At 37.3% G+C, this 14,758-nt stretch overlaps 2 protein-coding genes across 2 annotated transcripts in view; one reads left to right on the top strand and one right to left on the bottom strand.

Annotated features, from left to right (window-relative positions):
- The first annotated feature begins 229 nt into the window (after positions 1-229).
- On the top strand, positions 230-5,966 carry serpine3 (serpin peptidase inhibitor, clade E (nexin, plasminogen activator inhibitor type 1), member 3). Its single transcript, XM_016237719.1, has 9 exons — positions 230-852; positions 1,715-1,996; positions 2,151-2,384; positions 3,427-3,657; positions 3,748-3,946; positions 4,047-4,147; positions 4,274-4,360; positions 5,146-5,229; positions 5,713-5,966. The coding sequence occupies exons 2-9, from the start codon at positions 1,732-1,734 to the stop codon at positions 5,760-5,762; spliced, it is 1,251 nt and encodes a 416-aa protein (XP_016093205.1). The 5' UTR covers positions 230-852; positions 1,715-1,731; the 3' UTR covers positions 5,763-5,966.
- A 1,070-nt stretch (positions 5,967-7,036) lies between these two features.
- LOC107555023 (integrator complex subunit 6-like) overlaps positions 7,037-14,758 on the bottom strand; it is a 20,073-nt gene continuing 12,351 nt past the window's right edge. The window contains exons 5-17 of the mRNA XM_016237708.1: positions 13,362-13,487; positions 12,650-12,798; positions 12,342-12,494; positions 12,076-12,208; positions 11,748-11,842; positions 11,537-11,647; positions 11,237-11,452; positions 10,875-11,001; positions 10,250-10,392; positions 9,989-10,160; positions 9,429-9,767; positions 8,953-9,046; positions 7,037-8,594 (exon numbers count right to left, since the gene is read on the bottom strand). Of these exons, the coding sequence (XP_016093194.1) occupies positions 8,501-8,594; positions 8,953-9,046; positions 9,429-9,767; positions 9,989-10,160; positions 10,250-10,392; positions 10,875-11,001; positions 11,237-11,452; positions 11,537-11,647; positions 11,748-11,842; positions 12,076-12,208; positions 12,342-12,494; positions 12,650-12,798; positions 13,362-13,487 (1,952 nt within the window). The 3' untranslated portion in view covers positions 7,037-8,500. The remainder of the gene's footprint in view (positions 8,595-8,952; positions 9,047-9,428; positions 9,768-9,988; positions 10,161-10,249; positions 10,393-10,874; positions 11,002-11,236; positions 11,453-11,536; positions 11,648-11,747; positions 11,843-12,075; positions 12,209-12,341; positions 12,495-12,649; positions 12,799-13,361; positions 13,488-14,758) is intronic.

The following is a 14,758-nucleotide window of genomic DNA, read 5'->3' as shown; positions in this document are numbered from 1 at the left end:
TTTATGGACACTCCAATTACGGTGGAGATCTGACTTTGACAATGTGATAATTTTCAAAGTTTTTAAATTCCTTGTTTTATTGTTGTGATTATTGTTTTTATTTTATTTTATGTAAAGCACTTTGAATTACCATTGTGTATGAAATGTGCTATACAAATAAACTTGCCTTGCCTTGCCTAGTGATGTCTTGGTAATTTTGTAGTCTGAAACAACCCAAAAATATATAGAAATATTTGAAAATAGCAAAATAGTTGTTTAAAAATAGCTAAATGGAAATAGCTGGTTAGACATTTGATTAAGCACATGCAGATGTTAACAGTTTGGTAAAGTTCACACCTTGGGGTTGATTACACGGGAATATTAAATGTTAAATGGCATCTCATGCAGAAATGCTGATGCAGCATGTTGCTCTGTGTTATAGCTGGGATGGCATACTCTATCAAAAGAACAAGTTGCTTGTGTAATGACTTCCTCTCTCTATTATGTGTGTGTGTGTGTGTGTGTGTGTGTGTGTGTGTGTGTGTGTGTGAGGCTGAACTTCTCGAGTGCGGATTTGCTGGTCGAGCGCATGCCTCCCTCTGCCTGGCTCCTTATAGTGCCGGGCGGGAGGCAGGAATTCTGACCGAGTGGTACGGACATCGCCGCCGGAGACCACAAACACGAAGCTCTCCCTTTAAACAAGGTCTCATGATCTCATGATCGACAACTCTTTCAATCAGTTGTCCTTGCGTGGAGGATCAGGGCGAACGCACTTAAAGCAAAGCGCGTGAGTGACAGTGACAGTGACAGTGATAGTGGAGCTGAACATCAGGAGCAGCGGACACTCAAGGAATCCAGAGGACGAGCCTGCAGGTCAGAAGTTCTGAAAGATTTGAATTCAATCATAGCCTACATTTCAATTATATCTTTTTTTATTATACTTTATATTTTAATTAAAGGCCTATATTTTGTTCGATGTCAATATAAATCTATATAAATATGTAGTAAGGATTTCTGTTCAGAAGTTTAATTTCATTATTTCTGTATTGTGATGTACACTGTGTAAATCATTGCAGTGTTTCAATTTGCATTAATATTGGATATATGGATGCTGAGGCATAGTTCACCCAAAAATGAAAATTCTGTCATCATTATTTCAAATTTGACATCTGATAAACATAAAAGAAGATATTTTGATAAATGTCTCAATCATTTTTTTTAATCCACACAATGGAAATCAATGGTCACAAAACCTATGCGGTTACAACATGCTTCAAAATATCTTGTTTTGTGTTGCACGGAAGAAAGAAAGTCATACAGGTTTGGAATGACATGAGGGTGAGTAAATTATGACAGAATTAACATTTTTTGGTAAATGATACTTTAATTTTTACATTCATTCAGAATTGAGGCTACGCATCAGTGCAATTAAGATGCTAATCTTAAAAATGAATAAAACCTATTATAAAGATTAACCAACTTTAACCTTGCTTGCAAAAGTTGAACTGCTGAAACGTGGGTGATAGTAGTATTATTTTGTACTGAATCAAGGGTTACATCAACCAAAGTAATTTATTAAGTTTAGATCAAGTGGAAATGATCCCTTGCCTTCTCTTTAACATATATATATAGAAAGAGAGAGAGAGAGATTTCAACTTTGTCTAGTGTAAGTGAATGCATGATTCATTTTTGAGCTGTTCTGGAAAACGCTTTCCTAATCATTTTGTGTTTGCAGATTTTGACCTGTTGATCATGCATCAGCTGTCTGTGACTTCCCTGATCCTCTGTCTGTGGCTGCTGGAGCGCTGTCATGGCAACAGTAGCTTGGGCAACAGCCTCAATGATCTACACACACAGTTTGGCGTCAGTCTCTACCAAACACTCACAGAGACAGAAAACAACTCCAACCTGATCGTGTCTCCAGCCAGTGTCTCGTTGTGTCTGGGTCTTCTGCAGCTGGGTGCCAGGGGAAACACTCTAGCACAACTTGAGGGAACTCTGGGATACGACGTGAATGGTAAGAGGAAACTAGTGACACACCTGCATGTTGTTGTCTTAAATAGTTCAAAATATACATCAGCCATGTCTGACAACCTGCCTACCTGCCACTGTCCAATGCTTGAAAAGTTAACATTACAGTTATGATGATACAAATCATGGTCTCCCCGCAGATGCTCGAGTGCAGGACATTCTGTCTCGGCCACAAGGAGACCTGGGTAATTCCAGTGAGGGGGTGCGGCTTCAGCTTGCCAATGCCTTATTTGTCCAGAGTGGTGTGAAACTCCTGCCAGAATTTACCCAGCATGCCTTGGGATGGGGTAACAGTAGTCTACTGAGTGTAAACTTCAGTAATCCAAACCACACTCATAGTCGGCTACAGCAATGGGCACGTTCCCAGAGTAAAGGTGAGCTTGTATTGACTAATAGTAAATGCAGTTTCCCTAAAACCACTAGATATTCATAATTTATATTTAGATTGTCAACAATGTCATTTTAAAGTGATGGATATGGCCTACAAAAATACACATAAATATACATAGACATACATTTTTATAACGTTAATTATGTAAATATTGTACATATAATGTAAAATGAAATACTGATTTTAATTTACATATGATTATGACTTTAAAATGTAATTATGTAAAATTAAATGTTGGTTTGAATTTAAATATAAGGATACATTTAAAATATATTTTTGTATATATATACTATGTAAAAAATTAAATATTGATTAAAATGTAAATATATGACTTTTAAATTTAATTTTATAAATATATGATTATAAATTAAATATTGATTTGAATCGAAATATAATTTTGACTTTAAAATACAATTATGTACATGTATTTTATGTCAAATTAGATATTGATTTAAATTGAAATATAATTATGTAAATATATGTCAAATTAAACATTGATTTGAATCATGAATTTAAAATATAGCTTCGTAAATTTATATTATGATAATAATAAGTAAATATTGATTAGAATTTAAATATAATTGACTTAAATATAATTATGTAAATATATGATGTCAAATTAAATATTGTTTTGAACTGAAATATAGTTATGACTGTCAAATATGTAAATATATATATGATTCCAAACTAATATTGATTTTTGACAAAAAAGAAAGAAAATCAAAGTTATAAATGAAATAAAGATTATTGAAGTATTTTTACAAGAAAATACTGTTCCATTCTTCCTAATCCAAATGTTATGTTTAACTGAATGTGTCACTTGCAATTTTTTGTAATTATTTGTGATTTTTTTACACAGCAGTTTCAGAGTCGTTTCTACACCAAATATTGGTGCATTTCAATTGTTTTATTATGATAAGACAGATGAAACTAGTATAGTTACAAGTTATGTAGAATATATTGCCTGGAAAGATGGTTGTATAAATTATTAAGTGTACAATTAAGTGTATGATTTATTTCTAAAGCTGATGACCATCTCCAGACAAGAGAGGAGCAGCTTCAGTCCAGTGAGGCCCAGGAAGAGGCCTCCAGGCAAGACAGTTTACTGCATATGGCTCTTCTGAGCACAGTGGTGTTTCAAGGTGCCTGGCAGAAACAATTCCTCTTCACTGACACTCAGAACTTGCCCTTCAGCCTCTCAGATGGCAGAACAGTCAAAGTCCCGATGATGTACCAGTCAACCGAAGTCAATATTGGTAAGGGGAGGAACAAGACAGATACCAGTTAGATGGAAGCCTAGATCGTTCTGCTAAGAGCGTATATATTTACCTGTCCACCTGTCTTAGGGCATTTCCGCCTGCCTTCAGAGCAGGAGTACACGGTGCTGGAGCTTCCGTACCTGGATCGCTCACTCAGGCTACTGGTGGCCTTACCTAGTGACCGGAAAACCCCTCTGTCCCAGCTGGAAAAGCAGCTCACGGCCCGTGCTGTGGGACTGTGGGATACTGGATTAAGACGCACTAAGATGGATATATTTCTGCCCAGGTAACAGCATGAAAAATATAAATTACTTGTGAACTATTATTATATGCAAATGAGATTTAAAACGAATAGTATTTATATCCCTGTCTTGTGTGTATTTTAGGTTTAAGATGCAGAGCAGGTTCAATCTGAAGCCTGTTTTACAGTCTCTCGGTATCTCTGATGTCTTCAGTCCCTCAGCTGCTGATTTTAGAGGCATCTCAGGTAGGAAAGTTAAACCCAAAACAGTTTATACCAGTCACAGATGCTGAGAAATAATCACACATACCATCAGTTTAAATAAATGATTCACTCTGTGAAGATTAAGTCTTCTGTTTAATATGTCTACAGATGGGGAAGGGCTTTTTGTATCAGAGGCTTTCCATGAGGCAAGAATAGAAGTGACAGAGCAAGGGACAAAAGCAGCTTCAGCTACAGGTATGTCATATTTTGCTTGCTGAAAGAAATTAGTGTGGAAGCTGAAAATAAGAGAAATGTTTAGGAACACCTATAAATATCAAGCACTGTCTGTTTAATGTTAATGAAGACTGATCTAATTCTACATATGCTAACTTTTAAAGCCCTGTTCACACCAAAGACGATAATAGACGACCATAACAACGATACGGGTATAGTTTAAAATAAATAGTTTTTCTAAATGTATAACTACACTACAACTATTATGATAATGACAGAGGAACAATATGGTTGAAATCATTTTCAAAAAAAAAAATTTCCCATCTGATGAAAGACAAAAACATAGACAACCAATCAGAATCTATCCTGCTTTAAAGAGCTTATGCATTTAAAGCACCAGACAAAAAAACTGCAGCGCATGTTTATAATAAACACAACATTAGCATCCATTAGTGAGGACACATTATAGTTTTCGCTCTTGGTGTGAACAGGCCTCAAGTCCTTGTTAACCTTTCACAAATTAAATAAAGATACCTTATTTAGGGGTCTTATGTGGTGAAGATGACAGAAGCACACCTGAATATTACAAAATATTAGCCCTGATTTTTTATTATTACTATTTTTTCCCATGATGTAATGTTTTATACACTCTGCAAGGCTCATCCCTGGTGTGTGTGTGTGTGTGTGTGTGTGTGTGTACCTGGATGAGAATCAGTTCTAGTCAACAGATAGTTGAACAGTTTGTTCAAGCTGTGAATCGGCCGGGAAATAATGACTGAGCTTTCTTCCTCAATCTTTCTTTTTAGCAATGGTGCTATTGAAAAGATCCCGTTCAGCAGTTTTTAAAGCAGATCGACCATTTCTCTTTATCTTACGGCAGATCAGTACAGGTAAATACTAGAACTATAATTGTCTAAATTAGTATAATTGATAACATGCATTCTTGAAATTACTCTACACTGACACATTAAATTGTACATATACAGTCCAAACTTTTTTAGGTTAGTAAGATTCTTTAATGTTTTTGACAAAAGTCTCTTAGGCCCACTGGGGCTACATTTATTTAATCAGAGATACAGTAAAAACAGTAATATTGTGAAATATTATTACTATTTAAAAGGTTTATTTAAAACGATTTTCTATTTTGATATATTTTAAAATGTAATTTATTCCTGTGCTGGCAAAGCTGAATTCATTAGCAGCCATTACTCCGCTCTTCAGTGCACATGATCCTTCAGAAATCATTTTAATATGCTTATTAGCTGATTTTGTTTAAAACATGATACATTTTTCTTTTTCATGATTATGCATACAGATCTGCATGACTTCTGTTTTGTGACAGTCAGTTTAATTTGTAGGTTTTTATTCCACAGGTTCATTGCTGTTTATAGGTCGAGTTCTAAATCCAGCCGAGATGTCTTGAGATGATACATGCAATCACAACTGCTTCAAATGATAATCACACATAGGTGGATACATTTGCATGATTTTGCCAACTTAACTCACCCCTCCTCCCTCATGGGTGGGGGGTCAGAGGGATATCTGAGGACCGTTAGGAGGGTCCACTGATGCTTCAGGAAGAGGGACGAGACTTTTGTACATATCTGTAAATAAAAAATTTATTACATCAGGGTTTTTGCACTTCAAAGCGTCTGTTGTCTTTTTTCCCCTCTGCCCTTAATAAATGTCCTCAATTCTGATGGAAATGTTTGGTTACCATCAGTTACTGATTTCATGGAGCTCAGAATTAAGAATTCTTTCAGTATTAAGCCACACATTGACTGCTCATGAATAACTGTTGAATTTTGTGAGATCTAGAACCCAAACTCACCAAGTAGCTACAGCTGTTTCATACATCATTTTAAAGGGATAGTTCACCCAAAAATGAAAATTCTGTCATTAATTAGTTACTCACCCTCATGTCATTCCAATCCCGTAAGACCTTTGTTTACTTTGGAACACAACTGAAGATATTTTCGATGAAATCCGAGAGCTTTCTGACTGAGTAACATAACTGACACGTTCAAGGCCCAGAAAGGTAGCAAGGACATGGTTAAAATAGTCCATGTGACATCAGTGGTTTAACCGTAATATTATGAAGCTACGAGAATACTTTTTGTGCTCAAAGAAAGCAAAAATAACGACTTCAACAATTACTTCTCTTCCATGTCAGTCCTTGCCACGCATTCAGGAGAGTACCAGGACGCATGCGTGTGGGGCTGCCGACACAGGAGCCAGCGTTCTGACGTAAAACGTCCATCTCTCATCGTCTGTATATTCTGGTCTAAACAAGTCAGTCATCCTCTGTCAAAATCTTCAGATGTTTACGAAGACATTTTATGTAGTGTGCATCTTCTTCTGCTTGTAAACAAGGTACAACGCATCCGGATTCTATGTCAGAACGCCAGCTCCTGCGTCAGCAGCATCACACGTATACATTGTGGTACTCTCATGAACACGTGGAAAAGATTGACATGGAAGAGAAGAAATTGTTGATTTCATCAAAAATATCTTAATTTGTGTTCCGAAGTTGGAATGACATGAGGGTGAAAAAGTAATGACAGAATTTTCATTTTTGGGTGAACTATCTCTTTAAATTATGTGGTTAGCAATATAAAAGGAAAAAAATTTAATAAAATAAAAAAAATCACATGGCGAGCCACTTGAATCTTTATCCCCTCAAAGTGATGGGTTTAAGTGAATGGAAAACACAATGAACATGGGAAGATTTGCAATCCTTTTAATGACATTGTGTCACTGGGAAATTAATGACAGAAAAATGTCATTTATTTACATGACTATTAACAGTGTAAAATAGACTTTATTCAAATACATACAAAATAGGCTTTCCACCAAAACATTCTTTTAAATAATATTTTCAATGTCACCATGTACATATATACAGCATAATAAAAATACTTTTTAAAGAAGCCTTTCGTCTTTATCAATAACATTTATGGAAAAGATTTGGTCCCTGGTGCAGGGTTAAGAGGGTGAGATACACAAAGACAGATAAAAAAAACAAAAAAAACAAAAAAAAACAAGGGATACTGAATATTTGGCAGTAATGAAGGAATACATTAGCAGCAACATACCATGTCAATGAATAAGTGGCTCTTAACTCAATCCTGAATGATTAAATATTAGCATTACATCATTTTGGTGTTTCATTACATCTGGTTGTTTCTTCAGTAAATCAAATTCAGAACTCTGCAAAACTTTTTCATTTGCAATTTTTAGTCGAGAAAGAATAGTTCAGAGATGCGATACAGTCCTTTTTCACAAGTTTGTCATGGTTATGTGGTCTGAAAACCACATGACATGGTACAGAACGTCTTTTGCTAATTGCAAAACTGTTGCTTGAATCCATGGTTAATGAAGGGTGGTGGCAAATTTGTTTTTATAGATACAAACCCCCCCCCCCGCTTTTGTGAAAGGAGAAAGAGCTTTTTAAGAATATTGGGAAAACAAAATTCCAGAAAGATGTTCCTCTGCTGCCAAATCATTTGCAAAATCATTCCTGAGAGGAGTTATTTTACAAACAACAAATGACTTTGAGTGTGCAAGTCTACTTTAATTATAAAACCTCAAAGTCACTCAAACCTCCAACATTAAAGAATGGCTTGGTAACGCGCCTTTTAATTGGTGTAGAATATTGCTGATTTAATTGCTTTATTAGAGAGATCCAACCTAACAAAAGTGATTTCCAGTAAATCGTCTGTCTTGGCTGAGACTGAATGTTTCAGTGAGTTCGCTGAGGCACAATTCCCGACTGAAATTAAATGAAAACATTTATATAAGTGATCAATTCCACGTGTGAAAATGTCACAGGACTATGGGGAGAACGCAAAATGAGCAAGGAGGATGCCAATGCCTTTCAACCACTTCTCTTTGGCCCATTTAGATGGGAAAAAAAATACCTTAAAAAAAGATAAGAAAACGAAAGAAAAAGAGAGCAGTGCATGCTTTTGACCATTTGTTATAGAAGGAGCAACTTCTCCCATTTCACGCAGTCCTGAGGTTTAGCAACATCCCATCAAGTCCTGATTGATAAAATCAGCTTCAATACTGATAAAGACTGGAGACACACAAGTCCCAAATTACATTACATAAATAGTGCAGATAAACGCGCGAGTCCTTCAAGTAGGATAGATGGAGTGCTCAGAAACCGTCCAGATGATTCATGCTGTTGGCTCTTAAGTGAATCTCCTCCAAGAAGTTCTCCAGCTGCTCAATCAAGACCCTCTTCTTAAACCTGCGCGCGCACACACACAATTTAATTAGTAATTAGAGCTTTGCCTAAAAAAACATCATGGGGTTATTTATATGAATAATAAAAAAAAATGTATTTTTAAAGTGTAATTTTGGGTTTGAACATTAAGTCCAAAGTATACTTCGGTTTTGAATGCTTATACATGTACTGCTGAGCACGTACTGAAAGTATAGTCCATTTGATAGCACACAAATGCAGGCCATAGACACGTGCACTAAAAAATGGTTAAAAAAAAAAAAAAAGGAAGTATGCTTGGGGCTTTAACCTTGATACAAATACCAGTATGTAGAGTTAGCATCTACTTCAGATTCAAATGCAGATTTTTGAATCTGGAGTTTACCTGGCAGCCTCTTTAATTATGCTCTGCAGGAAGATCAGACGTGTTTCCAAACTGCCCTGGATTTGCTTAAGGAGGTAGAAGATTTTCTCATAACCTGCATTAAGACAAAAGAAAAAAGGACATCGGGGGAGAAGAATGATTTGACATCGGGGGAGAAGAATGATGGTGTTATGAGCAATGACAAAAAACAAGTGTAAAACCAAAAGGGAACAAATGAATTTCCTAAAGCCTGTAATTTTCATTACAATGTAAAAATAAAAATGACAAATGGAAACCAGCTGTAACAATGTTACAGATTTGCACATGTAGCAAAAGCAGCAAACATGGCCAGTTGATTTCGCAAGGCCCAAGACAAATCGTTTGTGGGAGGTCACCCCTCCTTCTCTTATTGGACACCATCCAGTAAAGAGCATCAGGAGAGGAAATGAGAGTCAAGTAGCAGATATCTGCACATGTATGTGTGTGCTGTTACTCACGTCTGCCAGGTTTCCTGATCTCCTTGGTGATGAGCACTCGGAGTTCAGCGTTCAGTTCCTGGCTCTCTTGGTTTCTGATCTTCTTCAGCTGGCAGGGGGAAGGGTAGCGGCGTGGGGCCTCCTCTTCACCCTCGCTGCCCAGAGACAACTCACTATCGCTGGACTGGCCGTTCTCCTGCACTCTGTCCTGCTGGTTCTCACCCTCATCCAGCTGAAGGTGGTTCCTCTGCTGGATCGGTTCAGACTCGGGCACAGGACTCGGCTCCATGTCCGAGTTGTGGTTTGACTCGACATGATTGGTGATGTGATTGCCCAATTCTGTGTGATCACTATCTGGAGCTGTTGAAACATGCATAAAACTGGAGCTTCAAAGTTTTGGTCATGACAAATGGGACAGAATCAGGGTGAGGACATGAGAGGATTTTAATTTCTGAATGAATTACTATTTTAATTTTACTAATAGAATTGCCAAAGGAGTTGATAAGAAACCAGAATTAAGTGGAATGATTCCCAGACCGGCTACTAAAGGCTTTTTCTGCATGTGTGTGCTGGTTACTTACTTCTGGGTGGTGTTTTGGGAGGTGTATATGCCCGTCCCAGCCGAAGCAGTGGAGACATACAGCGCCTGCGTTTGGGGGCCCCTCCTCCAGCAGGACTACTGGATTCTCCAGGACGTTTGCCTTTGCTTTGAGTGCCAGTAACAAATTCATCTGCCTCATCTACCATCATCGCCTGACACGGAGAGAAGAGAAAAACAGTTATTTGCCTGAAAGTCAAATCTATATACTGCTTCTTTTTGAAAGCCATAGATCTAAAGGTACCTTCTTGTCCAATTTGAAGGGGTTACCAAAGGTGTGCAAACGTTTAGGCTGATCGGGGTCTGCTTCTCTTAGAGGGGATGGGCAATGCTTCAAGTAGTCCTGATAGTTGCCCATCTGAGCTATAGGAACACTGTGCAGCTGATCTAGACAAATATTGATTATAAAAATATATAAATAACGTTCAAAATGTACCATGTAAATAGCATCATGAGCATAACCTTATCAGATAAAAAGGCTCACGATTCTTTTGGAAATCTTTTGGAAGCTAAATCTGATCACCCAGATATTCAAGAAACTGCTCTAAGAAAATCAATAACCATTCATGGCTGTCAGTGTTACCTTGATCTTGTCCTTTCAGAATGCAGATGCTGGCGTGCAGAAGGTTCCGCCTCATGCGGCTCAGCTGGTCTAGCAGATGAGATCTGGGGATATCATAGGGGTTCCGCAGTCCTTGTGGTTTTAATGCCTGTACGAAAAGAGAAGGAAATGGCAAAGATAAGTGATCTAATTTGGTGAGAACGGACCATGAATCATTTGCTCAGTACTGTTGGAATACTTGGTTAGGCATAAAACATGATTCTAAACTGCAAATGTGCCATATGTAAAACACTGCTGTCAGTGTTACCTTGATCTTGTCCTTTCAGAATGCAGATGCTGGCGTGCAGAAGGTTCCGCCTCATGCGGCTCAGCTGGTCTAGCAGATGAGATCTGGGGATATCATAGGGGTTCCGCAGTCCTTGTGGTTTTAATGCCTGTACGAAAAGAGAAGGAAATGGCAAAGATAAGTGATCTAATTTGGTGAGAACGTACCATGAATCATTTGCTCAGTACTGTTGGAATACTTGGTTAGGCATAAAACATGATTCTAAACTGCAAATGTGCCATATGTAAAACACCTGCACTCAATTCCAGCCCTAAAAAAAAAAACATTAAATATTAATCTCACTCTGACTTAAGTTAAACTGAGAATTGTGAATATATACGTACTTTATTCAGAGCAGCTAGTTGAAAGCCAGCAAACTCCTTGGTGTTTGCCTCCATTGGCAGAGCTGGCCCATCTCCCATGATACTGTGCAGTAGCTGCGTAAAATCTTTCCTGTGAGCCAGAGAGAGGGCGGAGCTTCTGCAGCGAAGTTTAATCCCGCCTTCTAGTGCCGCCTTTTTTCCTACTAATGCACAAACTCTGTCTGCCTCGATCTTTGCCTGTAATATACACAATATAATACAAAACTTCATGAAGCACTTTTAAGAATAAAGACTATACAAACAAGCAATGTTAGATCATACCTGCTGACTCAGCTTTTTGAGATAAGACACAACACTATAGCTTAGACCATACTCCATGTTGTCAGCCAACAGATTTGGAGCTCCCATCATTCTTAGTGCTTTCCGCAGGGCCTGGGTGAATCAGGATGAAAAAAACTAAACTTGAATGCATTCCAAAAGATACCATCACACTGTTGTAATGTTAAAACAAATTATTGATTCTATTACTTACAGTGATATAGTAGGGTGGGACTGTTTTAAGATAGTTTTCAAAAGATTGTCGCCACTTCGCTGGAGGCTTGAACTTATGCACCGTAATCAAGTCATCTATAAAAGAGAAACACTGAATGTGAATTGATATAACAGTGTCATATGTAACAAAGAAAATTAGTGGCTAGTTTTGTTCTAGTTTGGTAGAATAAAATATCAAACAAACTAATTTTTTACTTGCCAAGATTTTAAAGACAAGACAGAACTAGAGAAAAATTGACCAATTCTTTATATTAATTATTCTTTTCATACCTCCATATGATAAATTAGACGTTACTAATGAAGCTTACCAAGCAAAGGCAGCACCACAGGGTAGTTATAGGGCATGACAAACAGGTTGACACAGTTAAGAGCTGTGCTGGCCTTCAGATAACCAAACGGCTGACCGAGTTCTCCATATTTAGCACTGTTACACACAAAAACCTGAGATAGAATAAAACAGCAATTAGCATTCAGCCATTGCGGGAGTGCAGGTTAGTGTAGTCAGAGAACATACAGCCTATATGTTGCCTGACAAGCGTGTTTAACTGTGCTTGAAGACTGATACGAGCAGTACCTGCCAGCAGGCGTGTGGTGATTTCCTCTCCAGTATGTACTGAGTGAGCGGAGAAGGCTCTAGCTCGTACTTGTCAAAGGGCACTTTATCCACCACCATGGGCTCTGAATCAACACATGAAAACTTCACCTGCGGGTGAGCTGCACGTGGAGGCTGCAGAGGGACAGAGTCAAATGAGCAGACAGTACACTTACAAAGCTTACAAGTTTTCATTACACTAGAAAAACCAACAGAGCATATACACATTACATTAGATATAAAACAGACTGAATTGATGGTAGAGCGTACTGCAACAAGTTTTTTCATACCAAAGTAGGAGAGTTCTGGTCAGGCCAAAAGGACTCCGGGATAGGCCAATGACCAACTGGAACACCAGTTTTAGGGTTAGGTCTGACATAGATCATCTTATGACAGCTGTGCCATGATTGAGGTCCATACTTCATTTCTATTGGGGCATCTGGGTAAAACAAGGAGTAGTGATTAATGGCCTGGTTGAAAGTTTTTGTAAAGCATACACTACCATTCAAAAGTTTGGGATCAATAAGATTGATTTTCTTATTGATTCAATTTTTGTTTGTTTTTGGAAAGAAAGTAATACTTTTTTTTCATTAAGAACTTATTAAATGGATCAAACATGAAAGATTTTCAAATTGTTACAAAAAGCTAAAAATTCAGCTTTGACATCACAGGAATAAGCCACATGTATTAAAAAAAAATAAAAATAAATATAAAAAAATAAACACTAAAATATATATTTTTTTAAAATTGTAATAATTTCTCAATATTAGTGTTTTTACTGTATTTCTACTGTGCAAATTACATAATGTCTTCTGTAGCTGAAAAGTGTTCATGTTTGAATACTAAAATAGCAATTTTCTCCATTGGATTTATGATGTATCCATCTATCCACCCACCTATTTTGGTCACAGCCAAAATTGATAAATAGCAGTTTTACAATTAATAGGCACTTCACTGAAATAATACTGAAAATATAATTACAAAAACCAGGACCTCCTTTACCTTCAGTAGGTGGAGGATCAGGTCCAGTCTTCTCAAAATTAATGACCACACCACTCTGGATTTTCTGCACCAGAGACTCCAGACACTGGATCAGCATTCTCTGGGAAAATACGCTGTATGAGCGGCCTAAACACACAGCAGAAAAAAAAAACTGTTAAAAGACGTTTAGCAATTGCATCTGACATGTAAGCTTTAACTTAAGTGCTTACATGTACATTTTATCCACAACTATTCATATTTGAAGTAACTTAATACTGTCTGGTTTTAAATTAAACTGTTTCACATGGCCTTTTATCTGGCCAGTTCATTGGCAGGTCACAGCTATTTACATATTATGCATTCACACATGCTACATAGTAGCCGCACTACTGTGTATACTGTATTTTATCAGCATGAGAGGACAGATGTTGTTCCTCTCTCTAGTGAAGTTCAGTTCGTCTCTATTACACAGCTGTGTTAGTCAGCACACGCGAGTCCAGCAGAATCTGCCCTTAACCACAAATCAGCAATTCTCTTCAATTCACAATTCAAACACCATTTCGCAGCACTTAAACACGACCCGACAGGTACGACCTGACATTTACTCGGCAGGGAATGTACAGCTTTTTAAAGAGCGGCCTAAATTGACTCCATAACCTCAAACCTATAAATATCCCATTCAAAATGTTATTTTCAATGCAAAAAAAAGACAAAAGACAGAAAAAATATATATATATCTTGTGATCTTAAAACATACTTGCTCATGAACAATTTTCTCTCAACACACTTATAACCAAATTCTTCTGACTTCATAAGGATCATGAGACCCCTTTGCAGAGGGGCTATACAGCAGTGATGTTAATTCTTCTTTGCATTAGGGCTGTAAAAATTAAATAAAATCGAATTTCGAATATTCGTTGATTTAAAAAAAAAAAAAAAAATTCCACATTCCACAATTTAAGGTCTGCGTCAGCTGTCAGGCAGCCTTATCAGTGGCGCACGAGATGCGATGACGATGTATGTGTCATTGATTGCATTTGAATGCTTTTGTTAGCCTATCCAGTTGAACCCACTAGATGCGGCGCTGCTACGCTGTTCATCCATATATTGCAGAAAACAAGAGCATCAGTGTGGAGATGTTGTTTACGTCAAAACTGAAACCAAGCCATTCACACAGAACCCATATTTATCACATTTTCTAAAGGGACATCTATCAGCGTTGCACTCACGTCTCGCAGAGAGCGGCATGTTTAGAAAGCCATGTAAAATTAATGCAAGTTCAACTTTTAAAAAAACATGTCTAAAGACGTTATGGCGGGTTTCCCCATCCAACTGTATCTCATGTTTTTAAATGAAGAAAGTAGCCTACTCTTTGTGATTGGTTTTCGGTCCTTTGTATTAAACTATACATACATGCA

This window comes from Sinocyclocheilus grahami, unplaced genomic scaffold (genome assembly GCF_001515645.1).
Source record: "Sinocyclocheilus grahami isolate Dianchi unplaced genomic scaffold, SAMN03320097.WGS_v1.1 scaffold523.1, whole genome shotgun sequence".
NCBI classification, from domain to species: domain Eukaryota; kingdom Metazoa; phylum Chordata; class Actinopteri; order Cypriniformes; family Cyprinidae; genus Sinocyclocheilus; species Sinocyclocheilus grahami.
The sequence above is the reverse complement of the archived record's forward strand: the minus strand, read 5'-3'. Positions and strand labels throughout refer to the sequence as shown.

Coding starts and splice junctions, on each gene's coding strand:
- serpine3 (XM_016237719.1), top strand. CDS start 1,732: ATGCATCAGCTGTCTGTGACTTCCCTGATCCTCTGTCTGTGGCTGCTG. Junction 4,361..5,145: donor AAAAGCAGCTTCAGCTACAG/GTATGTCATATT, acceptor CTTTCTTTTTAG/CAATGGTGCTATTGAAAAGA. Junction 5,230..5,712: donor CTTACGGCAGATCAGTACAG/GTAAATACTAGA, acceptor TTTATTCCACAG/GTTCATTGCTGTTTATAGGT.